Source organism: Myzus persicae, unplaced genomic scaffold, assembly GCF_001856785.1.
Source record: "Myzus persicae strain clone G006 unplaced genomic scaffold, MPER_G0061.0, whole genome shotgun sequence".
In the NCBI taxonomy this organism is placed as follows: Eukaryota; Metazoa; Arthropoda; class Insecta; order Hemiptera; family Aphididae; genus Myzus; species Myzus persicae.
In genome coordinates, this window is record NW_019100515.1 from 554,991 (window position 1) to 573,732 (window position 18,742).

General features: G+C 27.2%; 1 protein-coding gene across 1 annotated transcript; it reads right to left on the reverse strand.

Moving 5' to 3' along the window:
- Positions 1-524: 524 nt before the first annotated feature.
- Positions 525-16,771, reverse strand: LOC111029988 (KH domain-containing, RNA-binding, signal transduction-associated protein 2-like). Its single transcript, XM_022309270.1, has 8 exons — positions 16,692-16,771; positions 15,357-15,522; positions 14,084-14,196; positions 11,131-11,247; positions 6,272-6,418; positions 2,232-2,457; positions 1,043-1,235; positions 525-780 (listed from the first exon to the last, which is right to left on the reverse strand). Exons 2-8 carry the CDS (start codon positions 15,442-15,444, stop codon positions 708-710), a joined length of 957 nt encoding a protein of 318 aa, XP_022164962.1. The 5' UTR covers positions 15,445-15,522; positions 16,692-16,771; the 3' UTR covers positions 525-707.
- Between the last annotated feature and the right edge of the window lie 1,971 nt (positions 16,772-18,742).

The window sequence follows — 18,742 nt, forward strand, 5'->3', positions numbered from 1 at the left end:
ATAATACATTAATATCTAACTATGGTAACAATAAATAATAATAATATATCCAACTTAAAAGATAAAATAAAATATATCTACGTAGATCAAAAAAACATACAATAATTAGGTAGGTACAAATTATTAACCATACGTAAATAACAAAAAACTGCAGAAAGTTTAATTAAATAACTAACTAAAAATAAATAAACTAACATGAATTAATGTGAATTTGTGTGAATTTAGAATTATATTAAATTACATTGATTACCCGGATTATTTTTATATACAATACACATGTAAAATATTGAGTATTTAGTGTGATATTATTATGGAAATAAACGTGTTTTATTTAATTACTTAATTATTTCATTTATATGATCAACTTTATAATTTTTTATAATTTTATTAGGATAGGTCGTAAGATATTATATGTGTACAAGTTGAAAATGTATAATGCTATAATAATTATTATTATAATATTGTATTGAGCAATTTTTTTCTAATCATCATAATGATTAATGAAGTTATGAAATAATTCTTAAACCACGTATAAACTAAAATAAAACTGATTTGTTTTAAAATAAAATATTAATTAATTATTTAGATTGTATAATATGATGATTAAAAAATACATTGACCCATACTTTCATGCGTTGTGACTACAGAGAAGTTTGATTGGATAATCTATGGATGATGTGAAGAGTAGGTATTATGTTATATTATATTTAGTTCAAAAGTAGATTGGTTGTGGGGATAAAAGGCTTTTCTCTGTATGTGGATACATCTGTCTGAACGAGTCTGTAATAAAAAAGAAAAAAAAAGAAAACATATGGATACAAAAAAAAGTTTTGGCATAATGATATATAATATATATAAAGGTACTGGGTATGTATTTCATCTGTAAATTTATATTGCCAACACCAAACATTATATTGTGAAAAAAATGTATAAACGAAATTATATTGTAACTTTTAAGACGAAAAATGTGTGATCTTTCGTGTGAACATTTTTAATTTTCGTTAAAAAGTGTAAATTAAAACTTAAGTAATGTAAAACTTACCCATTAAAATGTGGTGAAAATGTGACCATGTCTTTGACGTGTACTTGCGCAGTTCTAGCTCTAGCCAGAATTGCCATTACTGTTCTCTTTGATGGAGTCATTGATACTTTGGCACATTCTCCAGACAGCAAGGGACGTTTCCTTCCTGGAGTTTCCGTTAACCCGTTTGAATTGTTCGGAGTCACGTGTTTTTCTATATCCAGGAGATAAATGTATACTGAGACTGACTACTTATTTGTGACTATTGTTACTATTATTATTATTATTTTAAATATAACAATAAGAACAAAAAGTCAAACTATTACTTCCGAAAAGATAAATCGTTAAAATATATTATATTTAGTGTTCTTTATTTTTCTTGCCCGTATTTAATTTAATTTTGTTCTAAAATCAACTTTAGGGTGTAAAATACACTGCGTAAGCATAAAACAGTGCAGCTAAAACTTTTTGAATAATTAAGTTAATTATAATTTTTAATTAAATGCATTTATTTTCGATATTTTTTTAATTACAGTATGTATATAATATATTATAACTTATAGGTAAGTTCTTATAACTATGGAACATTGATACTTGTTTAAAATTCAAGGTGCTAAAATGTTTGAATTAATCGATACACTAAAAGGTGAATTATGTAAAATGTATTTCAAATTGTGAGACGCCCTTTCGGCTTTCATAAGACCTCAGACGGCTTAAAACGGAAAACCACTTTTTGCTCAATGCTCAAAGTCCCACTTATTAAGTTAGGTAAACAGTGAGCCCCAATAAATCTGTCTAAACACGGCGCGTTAAGCTATACAAATGTTATAATACACTGTACACATATAGGTGACACAAGAAATACTATTTGTGTAAACTTTCGTCATTAACCAATCGATTTTAGACAAACTATTCAAATAGGTAGGTCTACACAGCAGTATATGAGTAGCAAACGCAATCATAGGACGTGAATGAGAGAGTGCTGAAAACGGAATCTTTGCACAACTAGTAAAATGTAATGAATGCGGAGAAGTTCTGGCAACATTATATCCACAACTATAATACTAGTCAATCGTCGTAACCTTTAAGTTATATAAAATGTATAGTATTGTTCATATACGGCTACTATTCATATAATATATATTATACATTAAATGCAAAATACTAGACGATCCGATATTGAATATCTATGTGCCTATATATATCGTACCTGATACGTTAATTATCGTTTGATTGGTGCTGATATTGCTGTGTTTGGTATGCACCGGCGAACACTCTCCGGCTGAATGAACGGCGCTGTAATTTTGGCGATTATCGTCCACGGAATGAGACGAAGATCCGCTCTCGCCGGTTTCCGAATCGGTCGCGTCCCCCGATCCCTTCTGCAATATTTGCATTTCCCACATTTGCTCTTGTCGTATTTCATCGTTATAATCCTGTAATCGGATGAGCGGTATGTTCAGCAGTTACAAATCCAAATTTAATAATATCCGTAAACTATAAATTTCAGCGCAGACGGAAGTATTAATTAACAATTTACGAATGAGTTATTTAAGTTTTAAAACTCTCTCTCATCGCACCACCCAGTATTATAGTATACTTTAAAATTTAAATGATTATGTAGAACATTCGTTGAACAAATAATGACGAATAAAATGTCGTTTTGAGTTGTTAACAGTCGAGATGGTATAACGGCAAGTCAATGGCAGGGTAAACGTAATTAAAAATGTAATGGTTTTTTAAACAACAAATGCTATGTTAATAAAATGATCCTATGGTCTGGATTTTTTCTCTCTCTTGTATTAAAGCGGTGAACTATCTTAAACGAGTCAACTGGAATACATTTTTGTAACCCAGTCCCACTCAATGGTACAAATAATGAAAGCACCGATGTGTTGATTTAATTTGGTTTCCTTAAAAAGTTCAAACGTGCGTAGTATGGTATTAACTATACTTAATTATACTAAAATAAAGGTACCTATGTGTATTGTATATTGCACATAAACTGACTCTGCAGAGAATAGACTGGTGTCTTAAACATCTTAACTGTTAAACAACTGTATAGTATAAAAGCTGTATCTAAGTACGAAGCAAGTACAATATAGTATCATGTTACAGTCAAAGTGAATAATAATTCGGGCATTGTGCATAATGCTCGTCATATTCGGGAAAAGTTGATTATGTTTTGGTTACATTGTTTGGGTATTATGTAGTATCCAGTTTTTAGTAGGCAATGTACATATTAGGTTCGGAGCGTAGCAATGTATGTATTTTATTTACAATGATGCGTGTTTTTTATTTTTTTTTCTGTCATCAACATTTGAGGTAGTTAAGGTATTTCGATTTTCGATATCAGCATATTTTCTGATAGAAAAGTGAATCTAGTTGATGCATTCGGGATGTTAACATTTCCAGTAGTTTTTGAAAGCGCCGGAAAAAAAATGAAGGAATATTGAACATTTTTACTCAAAACCAATTTTTGAAAAAAATTGAGATACATGAGATAAATAAGCATGATTATTTTTTTACATGCATTTAAAGTTCAAATTTCAACAAAATTCATCAAAATCCTGAAAATTTAAAAATTATTTTTCAGCTAGAAATTCATATTATAAGTTTAAAATAATAGCTAACATAAGAAATTTTAATAAAAGAGCCTCGATAAGTTTTTCTACGTGTATCAAAAAAAAAAAAAGTGCAGTATAAAAGTAGTATCATTAATTTTTTACGAGTGTTGGCTTTTAAATTTTTTACGATATTTAACTGTAGGACGATAACGATTATCGATTACATTCACTCACACTGGTATCCAAGTATAGTGACTGTTTTTCAATAGCCATACCGTGTTTAATTAGGTCTTTGCCCTATATATATATAGTATAGAATTTTAGATCAGTTGAAATTACTCAATTCACAAATCGACTGTATTTTTATATACGATTTTTTTATTTTGAATTTTGTTAAAATAATTATTTTACGTGGGTAATATTTTAAATGAATGTTTTAACATTTTATAAACAATTTAATATTCTTTTCAATGAAAAATTCAAATGTGTGTTTACGTGTGTTAAAATGTAAGGAAATATCACAAGAAGTCTAACGGTTAAAAATTGGAACAAAGTTAAAACTAAATTGCTATAAATCATTGAAGCCCTATGATGTAAAAAAAATGACTTGGTTATTTAAAAAAGTTAACTGTACCGGTAACTGAATCAAATACTATTAAATATTAGGTATGTTTACAACGAAGAGTTATATAAATTAATTTGTGGCGTGCATTTAAAAATTGGTCACGGAGGTATAATCCTAATGAAACATGAACTGAATTCCAAATATAAAAAACATTACTAACTAGGTAGTAGATAAGAAATGTTTAATGATATATTTAAATCTATGTGAATTATGTCAGAGAAAAGGCAAGACTGTGAAAAAAAGATTAGCTGTTACACCGTTGATAATTTCTTCTGAAATAAATTCCCGTTGGCAAATAAATTTGATTAGGATATAGTTTTGGAGGATACCTATGTAAGTTAAACTCGACGGAAACTTTCGGTTTGCTTTAATTTATCGAAATCTTTTAACGGAGTATGTTTTACTTAAACCATTAACAAAAAAACATGCAAAATAAGTTGCCTATATATTACTATATATTAATTAATATTTTTACTACATTTTAAGCTTCGTGTATGGTGTGATCTTGCAGAGATCAGTGAAAATGGTAGAGGATTTGTTAATACGATTATTGAAGATTTGTGCAGTTTATGAGATGAACTGAAAATTGTACATTAGAAGCCACGACAATACGATATTCAGAAAATCAGGGTTTGTGGAATAGGCCTAACTAGGGCGAAGAAAATATGCTTGCCACCTATAGGTTAACAGATAAATGATAATAACACTAATACACGGAGTAAGAGCAACAAATTTGTTTATAGTTTATAAAAAACGGTAGCTTACAATTTTACATCATGGAATTAAGTGCTCTTCTTGTGAGGCTATATGTTTGCCAGACATGGTGGTTATGGTGGTTGGACAATTTTCTTAATTAATATTAATTTACTAACATTTATAATTTGTATAAATGGTTTAAGTAATAAAGTATAACAAATACTAGATCCAAAATTATATCTATTTTGTATTTTTGTAAAATCATTTGGCATATTTTTTAAAGACTATTATCCTTAGTACAAACATTTTAATAACCAAGGTCTGAGAAGTAGCACCTTCAAATTTTTATTTAGGAACAAATTTAAAAAAAAATGATTTACTTAACATTTTACAGTTATAGGGGGAGAAGTGGGTTCTCATTTAAAAAAACATAAGTTTGTATCTCCACAAGATACCCCATAGTACGAACAATTTCAATAATTTAAAAACAAGATCTTTAATACATATAAAAATTCCAAAAATCAGAAATTGAATAATTTCATATTTTCATTTATAAAGGAAAACTTGGTGGGGGGGGGGGGTGAATAACCCCGTATATCATTTTATTTTTTTTTAACATTCATACTAAATAAANGGTTCTCATTTAAAAAAACATAAGTTTGTATCTCCACAAGATACCCCATAGTACGAACAATTTCAATAATTTAAAAACAAGATCTTTAATATATAATATACTTGAATTACTCAGATTTATAAACACATAAATTCATTATTAAAGCGGAAAAACTTGGGGGGGTGCATGCTTGGTGAATAACCCCGTATATCATTTTATTTTTTTTTAACATTCATACTAAATAAAGTAAATAATTGTACATTATTAATTGCACAAAAACGTTTTATACATTTTTCATTACAATTGCCCACTGTGTTTTGGTCATTCTGTACAATGTCCGGGCAAAGAGTATAATTTTCCACATTGTCCATTGAAATTGTGCATTGTATTTGTATACATTGCTCAGGCATTGTAATATTGTATTACAACGTTCGACTATACACTTTGACCATAATATACATAGAAACATATTATTAAATTATAAATTAAGCTTAATATGATCAAAAACTTATTTAATATTGTAATTTTATATGGATTGAAGTTTAATCAGAACTAACTATAGTGTATTCCTCATTATGGTTTTTATTTAGTGTACTGAGAAGATAATAGTACATATTAATTTCTAAATTATAATACATACCACCACATACTTTCAACAATTAATTAAATTGTACCTATGTACATGATTTCGTGAATTTAATATTTCATTGATAACGTTATTTATAATAAATATATTTTTTAGAACTTACCGGTACTAAAAATCTTCGGACTTCTGTTAATGCATATGCAATACGGGCATGTGCTTCTGCTGGAGGAGCAAAGGCTGTTATTTCAACATGAAGGTCATCTTTAAGATGGGAAAATTTTGGATCTCCTGAATTTCTTAACTTTTCTTCCTAAAAACAAAATATATAGGTACATACAATATTAATTAAATACTATTAACAATAAATTAAAAAGTCAACTTGTATACAGCATCATGTTACAGGTTGTTATAGTATTTATCTATTAAGTACAAAGATAATTCAATAATATGCATTCAACTCAATTTGTAAATTCAGTTGATTGGTGACATTTATAAATACTTACACTGAGTATCGTTGTGTTTGGTTAAGTTACTCAAACACTGAAACTCGCATACTCTTTCACTCACCCCCTAACGACCTAGCCACATCCTATAGATACTTTAAAAATTAAAACTAGCATTTGATTATTTAAATAAACTTAAGGGAAATTAATAAATCAGTTTTTAAACTACACGTTTATATAAATTAGGATTTTTAGTAAAAGATGAAAACTAAAATTTTACTATTGATTTATATACTGACGCAAACTTGGCGAGACGACTCCATGTCCATGTTAGTATATTCTTTGTAATAGATTGAATTTCATGCAATTTGCTAAAATTTACTATTGATAACTGATGTTAGTTTTAGTTTATTAAAAAGTGAACAAAAATATTAATTTTGTTTGTAATAAAAATACATTTAAAATGTGTATGTGCGGATGAACAATAGTTTTATGAAAAAAATATATCATCACTATAAAGGATTAGGAACTGTTTTATTATTTCTATAAGTCATGAGTTATTGCTTATTTCTACCAATAATATATAAAGAAAATAAAACTTTTAGTACAAAACAAATTGTTCTAAAAGATAATCACGATGATAGCTAAGAAATATTGTAGAAAATTGTGACTCCTGATAGAAATAGTGAAGGAATCTATACTACATAATGATATATAATATTATATACAAGACTATAATATAGTAAGTTTTAAGTCCTACATCAAAAGCCTCCTATTTCCTTACACGAATAAACTTTTATGTATCTACCATTACTTCATCGTAGTTATATTGTTCATAATATTTAAACTTATTATGAAGTCACTTTTACACTTAAGTCCTTATAGTTATATCATGCTTGTTAAACTTCAATAGTTCATTTTGAATAATAGAATAGAAATAGCATATTCTTCTCTTACTAACTGGCATATTTCAACATTCAATATGACAATATATATTATCAATAATTAACTAGGTACCTCGAACATTTTTTTTATCACACTCGGCTACAATCCAGTAGAAATTATAACGTTAACACACAGGTACACAACGAAAATACTCCAATAATTACATATATATTATTAAACATTTAAGATATTATCTTAATGTTTATACTTTACTTACCCTGATTACACAATTAAAAGTAGGTACAGTCGTGAACACGGAGACACTATATGTAATGCTATATACATACCTATCGGTTCTCTATATAATGTATCATGTAATATAATTTAATTGATCGTATACATGTATAAATATACAATTTTAATATTCAGTATTTGTGTTATCAGGCCCTATTCAGGATAGAGTGACAAGGCGTACAGTGGTCAGGGATGAAATAGTGCAATACCCAAGGGCCAAACATTTTACGATTCATTTTGATACTAAAATATTATTACTAACAGCACTATAACAATATATGCAATTTATTTTAATTTATTCGTCACTTTGAAACCAAGTAATTAATGATTAGGTACTCATTTTTATTCAAATTATCGTTGCTGTATCAAAACGTGTAGCTACCCAAATTGTATTTTAAAATCATGTATATGATCCAAATTTATATGTATATTTCCATTATACGTAGTGTAATGGAAATTGTGTTTTAGAGAATCCTAATTATTTTAATGATACTTTTAATATGCATTTTTTGACAAATTTCTGTTGCTAAGGCTTTCAACTTTTTACAACATTTTTCATAATTTATTTTTGAAGCAAACGTAAATGTTGTAGTAAAAAATGTATAGTTGTAATAAAAACCAGCATATTGGTGGAGATACAAAGTGGTCTGTAAAACGTGTAGAAGATAATATACAATACTCATCACCCACCGTTTTCATATCTAAAGTTGATAAAATAAATGATGACAATTAACAATACTTCTATTTTAGTGTGTTCTAAAAAATATTTCACTTTTGTTCTGCACGTTTCCGTTAAAACGTTAATTTTTAAATGTGTTCTTATACTGCATAAATATACTGGATTTATAAGACTTGTAAGACGTTTTTATATTTTTATAGGGCATTCAATTCTCAACCATATTAATTATTAATTAGTTCTTGTTGGTAATAATAATTTATAGTTGTCAAAAATAATTATTAGTTTAGGTACCATAAATTATAATCAAAATATTATTGTAATACCCGTCACCTATGCAATTTTACAACCACTTTATATATACTTGTAATAATTTTTCCGAGTAGCTGACGCCTGACAATAATATATTAAATTATATACGAATACGGTATATACACCTAGGTACAATATATAGGTATCCTGTATTTCTTTATAAGTAAGATAAGTGAATCACTTGGGAGGGTGCTTTATGTTTGAAACTTTGAAAGCAATGATAAATCAATGCATTCGAGAAACATGTTTGTTCGAAGCTTTACGTTTACCCGAAAATGATCAACATTTTTTGGAGTATTCTCTGAGTATTTTTTAAAAAAATACCTCTTGGCTCTTCAAAATAAAAATTTTAAAAAAATACAAATATTCCAACATGTATTGTATATATAATCTATGTTCAATTTTCTAATTTTTGAAGCAAATATCATGTCTAAAAAAAAATTATGAGTACCCACACAAAAAATAAATATTAATTGTAATTAAGTATAGTAAAAAAAGGTATTACGTCGTTTATGTAATTACAGTGATTATAATTACGTTTTTATGCTATAAAATCTAATACAATTGACTCAATTAGAATTTCCAACGTTTTTACCGGATAATATTTTTATTTTTATTAATTGCCGTATTAATTATATTTCATTTTATTTTATTTCTTGTAGACGTATGATTTATATACTAGAGATACATATGTATTTTAAAGTTATTACTTAAAAGATAATTTTGGTTACCTCGTTTTATTTTTTTTCATATAGAATGCATGAGGGCGTCGTAAGTAGGAACCTACGTTAGCGATTAGCCAGAGGGGCACATTTGCACAATGCAACATTTAGGTACTCTAAATACGATTGTTTGTCATAATAAAATTATTATTTATAACTTATAAGGTATAAAATGTAAATTACCAATGCATTTGTATATTTATATTTTATAACAATTAGGTAATAAAATAACAATTACTAAACATTAAAAAATCAAATCTGAGTACCTACCTATCTGATACGTCACACATAGTTTAAATTTTAAACACTATTTATTACCTATATAATGTATAATTAGAATATATGAATATATTAAGTAAATTATTAAAGCTATGTACATAATATGTGAAATGTATAGTACCAAGCCATTTAGCCTTATAGCTCCAATACCAAATTAATATATTATGTATGAATGTGTAATAAATCCATTTATTATGAAATTGTAAAAGAAACATAATATTATCAATAATGTCCACTGTTTGTCAACAACAAACGTGTACATACGGTTATTAAAATTTTTAATAAATAACGTTAAGTCCGATGTATAACGTATAAATGCCGATACGAGTTTTGATTAAAATTTAAAACACATACCTATTGTGTACCAGCTAATACCCATACACCTATATAATGGTGCTATATACGTAGGTATATATGTATATATTATAGTTAACAGAGTACAAAGCAATATGTTATAAATAAAATAATTTTAAAGAAAGGACCGAGATTATTTGTTACGATATTATTCATTTATATACCATTTACTGAATGTGATTTTATGTACGCCCCAGAGGAATTACTGCAGTTTTCCGTATATATAGTTCTATAGTAAGTATTATGTATACTTTTACATCATATTATTGGTTATTATAATAATCGACCGGCACATCGTAGAGGGGATGGAGTTTGGTGATAAAAATGGAACGGAAGAAATAGCGCAATAGTGTATGGTGGTAAATACGAGCATATACGAATATAATATTACCTATATAGCATTGTATATTATACTATGTATAAATGTTATATATGCGAATACGTGTAGTAATTCATACGTGAAAATCTGATTCACCACGTGCATGTGAAATCAACCGTGTATATCGTTTAACTACAAAAAACCGTACCTGGAAAAATAGCTTTTGGTCTCGGGTTAAATATTGTCCCAGAGAATCGTGCACTTATACCTATGTCGTCTTACAGCTTCAGTTATTTTCAATTCCACCACAAGACATTTGGGCTTGTATAAATACTACACAAGACTCCGGCGGCAAATTAAAACGTGTGTCAGAAAAACGTTTGTCCCGCCGTCGACACGCCTATATACACAGTAGTTAATTTAATTTCCCCATCTTATTCCCTCAGGTAATCAAGCGTATTCGTCTTCCTCAACTGAAGCGTACACGTGATCAGCACACAATATTATGTATATATTATGTTTATTTAATCTATGTATGTGTTTGACGCACCCGATTTTAAGCATATTATATATTTATACATCAGCTGATGATAACTGAACTTTCGAGGTCTAGCATAGAACAGAATATTATGTAGGACGTAGGTACATATAAATTCCTTATAATAATATTAATTGTCTAATATAAGAAATACCCAATAAATGATAATACTAAGGTCTTAAGGACAATAATGCGATTACCTTGTTCCGATCACGCATAGATCCACGTCCAAGTATGGCCATTTTCGTTATGGTGTCTTCTTGTAATCTCTTCAATGAGTTGCCTTTTGGTCCCAATAATTTCCCCACGAAATTAAACTAGAAATATAAAAAATATGAAAGATGTAAAATGCTTTTTGACTATTCTTTGTATCAATTTCAAAACATAATTACATAAAAACTACTTTATAGTATCATTCGTACTTATGAATATAGAAATTAATTTGTAAAAAAACACAAACTTAAAATAGGTACGTAAGAATATAACATAATATTTATACCATAAGAAAATTAGAAAAATAAAAATTAGAATCAATATATCAAATTATTTAATTTTGGGATGGTCGCTGGTTCACAAAAATATTGTTATAAGCAACATATAAATGTTTGTAATGCATTATAGCTTTGATTCGATATAAGAACATATTATGTAAAAATTCCGAACCTAAAACAACATCAAAATATGCAGAAAAAAAAAAAAAAATAAATTTGAACATGTAAACACAATTAATTTTAAAAACGAAATATTTCGTTTTGTTTAATTTTACAACCAACTATATTTTCAGAACTTATAACGATATTACGATATACTTTTATTTTATATACAGGCACACAATTTTCTTAAACAATAACTTGAAATTTTGGAGTTCTTTTTTACCCACTTGGTTACTTATTATTACTATTGAAAAACGCCTAAAACAATTTATTGCATATTGACAGTTTAATAAAATTGTGCATAGATAGCTAAATACCAAAATGTAATACAACAATTAATAGGTTATAAAAGTGCCTATACTATTATCAGCTAATCTACGCGATGTAAGTATTTCATATTATCAGACATTTGATAGGTATAAAAACTAGTAAGTACCTATTACTTTTAACATATTACCTTTTTTGCATATACTTTAAACAAACTAATATAAGTAACCATACTGGATTGGAAACTGAGTTAACTTCCATTGATTCTTTCATAATATGGGATGTAAATAATTTAATAGCACTTTAACAGTATGTTATAATTTTACTGAAAATGTAATTTATTTAAAGTTGACATTTTTACTAAAGATAATAGTCCTTAAAAATAGTTTTTTAAAAATATAAAGTAGATATAATATTGGATCTAGTATTTATTATATTTGGGCCATTTTATAAATTATAGGTATTGATAGATCAATATAAATTACGTACTACAATTTTCAAATTACCGGCTTATTTTAGCTAACCTCATTTTCATTATAAACCTATTAGTTAAATTACTCAAAAACTACTCATTCGAATTTTGTTTCTAATATAGATGTCAACATTTTCAGAAAAAATATCCACTACCTAAATAATTTGCTGTTTATGAAGGGAGGTTCTCATTTTAAAAACAGATGGTTGTATTTCCACGGGGGACACTGAGACAGGTACAGTTCTTAAGCAGTATCTACACAAAAAATCTCCAAAATTTGAAAATATGATATTAAGCAAGACAATTTAAAAATTCCAAAAATAATAATTTGCGTAACTGAATTTTTGAAGAATAAAAACTGGGTGACCATGCCTAGTGAATCACTGTGTATGTAGTAAATATAACTACTATTGGTTTGCGCTAATAAGCTTGCATTAAATCTTATTATAATATGTGAATAAATAAAAAGTGATAACTGATAAAAAATAACGTAGCAAAATGTAATACATTCATATATATTTATATTTTATAGTTTATACTTAAGATAAATTAAATACCTACCTACACATAATTTTTGTACGGAATAATACATTTTATACCTACCGTTGGCATAAATATTAGCCCTGTAAGACTACGTTACTGCATAACGAGCACAGATGTTATAATGAGCGTAGTATCTTTTATGAATATAAAATTTGGAGGGGGCTAATGTAACGGACGCGGACGCACTACACGATGATTATCTTATACGATATTCTGTTTACGCGCTAAGTAGCCTAAGTATATAATATATATATTATATACTTTGCTGATATGTGAAGTACTTAAGACTAAACTGATGTGTGTTTAAGTGAGGGGACACACGTTCTATAGTTGATTAAGTTGTCTACCGACTACAGCTGTGTGTAATCAGCAATTAATAATCTAAAAGTAGTTTAACTTTTTTTAAATAACAATTCATCATTGATACTGCATTACTGCAACACTATTTAATACAATATAGTTTATCAATTAATTATATAGTAGGTATGTAAGTACCTATGTATTATTACTTTAAAAATAATTATTGATCATCAATAAAACGTATACTTGTCAGTGTTTTTTTTTTATAAACATATAAATACACGTCCTCGATGGAAAATCTAGATGTCAATGAAATGTGGGAATATTAATACATTTCAACACTACCGATAGGGTGCAGTCATAAAATAATGTTATGCCCTATCGTCTATGGGTTTTGGATTCATATATTCATCTAATCATTATATTCTAATGGATATCAATATCGTACAATGCATAGGTACAAATATGGTAATAAGTATACATTTTACATTTAACAGTGGTTGAAATATAGGTATAAAATATTACGTTGTTCCTAATCATGAGCTGCCTATTTTCCATAATACTATTCTTGATATCTAGACAAACGTTAAATATTACCTACACAAACCTAAAAAATAATATGAATTATCATTCACGTCCATCGTTTAATGATGTGGTTACGATGTATCGTGTAAATAATACGTATGTATACAATGTTTGGGTCTGAAACATCTAATTTATATTAATATCTAAAAACTGTCATCGGTATTGATGCATCATAGTTATAAATATAACTTAAATACTAGTTATATAGCTATATAACTAGTCATAGTGTATATAGTTCAAGGATACAAATTATTAATTATAATCTAAAACATGTATAATAATTAATAAGTATTTCCTTCATCTAATTGTAAATTATGTATCCCTAGTGCATACCTTTGGATGATCTCTTACAGGCACAGCTACCCTGATGGAAACTTTAATTGGTTTGTCACGGGTTATGTCCACCATTCGACGAATACCCTCCGATTTTCCTCCGTTCCTAGCTTCTAAAATTATAAGAATACTTTTTTTAATTACTGTTGTTATTAAGCTTTGATAGACTAAGGATTTGTTACATTTTTAAGGCGGAAAATGCATAACAATGTAGATTCTAAGTGAACAAGGAAGCTTTAGGTATTACTAAGAGATTATAATTAGGTACCTATATAATACATATATTATATTTTACATGGTTTTTAAAAGTAATTGAAAAGTTTTATCTAGCCCTGTTAATCGGTTGAAAATTTAATAAATATAAATAGTAGTAGTAAACTTAGTATTTAGAAATCAAATTAGATCATTTTTAATGACTTATTTTTTTAAATTTAAATGTGTAATTAAAGAGCAACATAAATATACTAAATAAATGTGGTGCTAAAAAACAGTAAAATGTATGTCTCTCATTCAAACCTACAATTTTAAACAATTTCGGATAAACTGAAAAATGATCATAAACCTTTTTTGAATTGAATGACGTATTATCGTTTTATTTAATTTCAAATGATAATACAATAATCTCAGGTTTACACCAAGGCAAGCGAAGTAGAATGAGTTATGAGTAGGTAACGACCTATACGAGTGCCCACCATACTCCGACACTTTATTCTGTCTTCGTCTATTTTTTAACTGTGATTTTTATCAATTTAACATTTACACACCTGAATAATGACGAGTTAACATTTAAAAGTTTTAAATTAAATTTGTCACTTGTAGGTGCGATCAGTTTTTATCGTTCAACACCGTGCTGGCGAATACCCAAAACGTAATACTGTGCCAGGTACAGAACGTTAGTTTACGATTACGACTATAGTAAATTTGACTTTAGCACGCTAACCCGGCGCTACAATAACTACTTAATGCTAGAAAAATGAGACAAAATCGTTATTTTTACTCAATACATACGATGTCTAAGACACGATAATAATTGAATGCGATTACCTATGTATGTACCTAATTGTTATACCATGTTTATACATTTATATTAAAAATCATAATTATTTTTATTTTTATTTTTATTTAGTTACCTATTTTTTTCTTTTTGTTATTGTAAACAAATCATTAAATATTTTCATATAATTTAATATCAAAACCAAAGATTAACAAAGAAATACAGTTGCTTAAGTTAGAAGTCAAATAAATCGCATAATTTATAATTTCATAAAATTACCTGATTGAGAACTTAATTTAAGATTTTCATTTTTATTGCCGTGGAATTGGTTCTCGTCGTCAACTTCTACAATATCCATATCTGACATAATAGCGATAAATCATCCGTTTGAAATTTTATTTTACGTAAATGTTTCAGTGACTTAATAACAATAATCCCTTAAGACCTGAAATATCGAAAGCTTAAAGTTTAATTTCATAAACAATTTTCTATCTATTTCATATCCTTGTGCTTCGTAGTATGAAAAACAGGTTAGTGAATATTTATTTTTAAATAGTTATAAATTATAATAATACATATAAAATATTTACGATTTAGATTCCTACATGACTTTATAATAGCACATATACCTACTTTTAAAAGTTCTTAATACGAATTAACAAGTTACACTGCTGAATTAAAAATAATTTTAGGTCCTGGCAATTATGGTTTCATCATTAATTGGCCTTACCATGTACCTAATACATCAGGTAAAAAATGAAATAAAAAATTGCATCAATGAGTTGACAGGTGTGATGGTACTGCGGTAGGTTATTTGGAGTCTGAGATAATTATCGACCTTGATATTTAAACGTAATACTTATACTCTTAGATTCTAGACTCTACTACTTTATAAGATAATCCCGCTAACTACTAACACATATTGCATGAATATTTAAAAAATATATTAGGTATAATACTATAATATGTATGATAGAATCTGCTGGTACATCAGCTTGTACATAATACACGAAACTTATTTTAGGTTCTTTAATTGCATGATTCTCTAGTAGTAAACGTATGAAGATGGAATTATTATTACGGCAGTATTATCATATTACTCATATAGTATAGTATATGAAATTAAGTGTACCTGAGTATCTTTTATTATTTACCAGTCCGTCAAAAACTAATTTTTGTACAGGAAGATATTTATTAATAATATAATACAATTTTTTATTATAGGTGCATATTTTCATTTTATAAAATTTTGAATTTTTGAAAATCGAATACTATGCTTATGTACTATAATACATATTTTCATTCTTATTATGGAAACAAATTTAAAAATCTAATTAAGTGTCTATTCAACCATAACACAAGAACTATAAATGTAAAAACTTTACTGTGTATTAATTATACTCTGTTTAATTTAATCTAATTATTATTAAAAATGTATTATATTTTAAAGATTTTAAATTGTAGTAATAAAAATAATACTTTGGTTGTTAATTATTATTCATGTTTAGCTTATTTGCATAACAAATTAGAATAGGTAACAATAAAATAATATTGCTATAAAAAATATAATGCTATAATACGAATGTATTTTTTACATGATTAATACTGACTTACCAAATAATACGACAAATAATATAATATCCTCGGGAGTATGTTTCAAGTGATATAATTCTGTTGAAAAGTTAAACCTATACTAAACTTTATGAAAGGGGCTGCTTTACGTTTACCCTCGCCGTTGCGACGATATCAACGCTATCTAGTGTTATAATAATAATGTATACAATATAAATTATATTATTATATCATGTCGTTATAAAATGTATAAATGCAATTTAATCATTGATATAATTAGGACACAAAGGATTATATAAAGCACTTCACAACTTTCAGTGACACAGCTTATGAACATTCCATATAATACCTAATTTGAAAACCCAAGGTATTATAAAATATACTAAATGAGATTAAATATAGTTAAATTTGTAAAGTTGACGCTTTTGATAAACCTAATGTGGTTATTCATTCAAAAATATTAAACTGAATTAAATTTAGACAGGTATTTAAACAAAAAGAAATCGTATGCGTCTAAGTATGTATGTAGGACAATTGTAGGTACCTATACAAATATAAAACAATTTAATAAAATTGATACAAATTAATTATTATACAATAAATTAATAAATGACGTTCGATCAACAGTAGTAATTTATCTCGTGAATAAAAATTATTTTATTTAAAATAAAAACGAAATATATGATGATATTATATTTAGTGTTCACATACAGGTACATAGGATCGCAGCTCAGAATATGTTAAAGAATATAAAGTAAATAGGTACCTACCGACAGTCCTGAAAATTACAGAAACCACAGCTACCTAATAATAAATAAACTAAAAATAGTATAAATTACTAATTACATTTGTAAATGTTCCTATTATATAGTTGTATAATTGAAAGAAGGTTTTTAATAATAAATCGTTGTATTAATCGTCGTTTAATTTTAAATCTTTTTTAAAAAAGTTAAAAAAAATGTCATTGAACTTTATGAATAGGTAACTTTTTAAAGTTTCGAAATTATATTTTTTCATTTTACATACAAATTAGCAAGAAACCCAATGAATTAAAAATTGACATTATAATACTTAACAATAAACATTTATATATATAATTATGCCTTATTTTCAGAGTGATAGAAATTTGTATTATAAAGATTGTGGGGATAACATAAACGATATTATGAACTTCTCACCATTTTAATTCTAAATCGATTCCATAAAAACAGTCATTAGATAGGTACATAAGGGAAATGAGAAGTAATCCATCCATATAAAAATTACTTTAATTTTAAGCACCGTATTTTCTTTTTCGTGATACTACTGTTTTTCCATTACTATCTATCTAAAAGACTATCAAAAGAATAATTACAATAAAATTACTTTTTTAAATTCTGTACAAAACGGTAAACGAATTTACTATTTACTGTTGATTATATATTTTTAAATTTTATTTCTGTCAACAAAATTATAGTCGATTGGTGTATTGTTTGAAAATAGAGTCGTGTTGCAACTTCTATTTTTACTGTATAATAACTGTGTTTCGTAGCGTAATGAATAACTACTACCAATCGCGGTAAAAAAATGTTGACGAAACGTCAGCAAGCACAATTCAAACCAAGCTCGGTACAGAATTGGTTTTTCTATAATACGATAATTTATCATTGCTTTTAAATTTAATATCTCAACACGTCTCTATCCTCTATTGAAGTGAGCGAAGCGTGACGAATGCCTAACACCCAGTCTTTGTATCCTGCCCAGCTTTTTTTAAGTATCATTTATTACATCTGATTTCTAAAACTCCAAAAAATACTCCGCTATACTTTAGGGCACTCCTAATATCGATACCGACAAACATTACCTATCGGCTATCATTGACTTGATAAATTAATATATGGCAAACATTATTGTACAAGAAACAGCTTACTCACTCCACATTTAACAGTCAGGAGTCAGGACCTAATGTATCAACAATTTACACAAATTTTAATTATTAATACAATAGTTAAGGGACCTTTATGATTTTATCGATTTGGGTTTCCAAAAATACAAAATTTCTGTTATACTATATTTCCGGTTAATGCTAGTGATAACCCTCTCTATGAGACTTG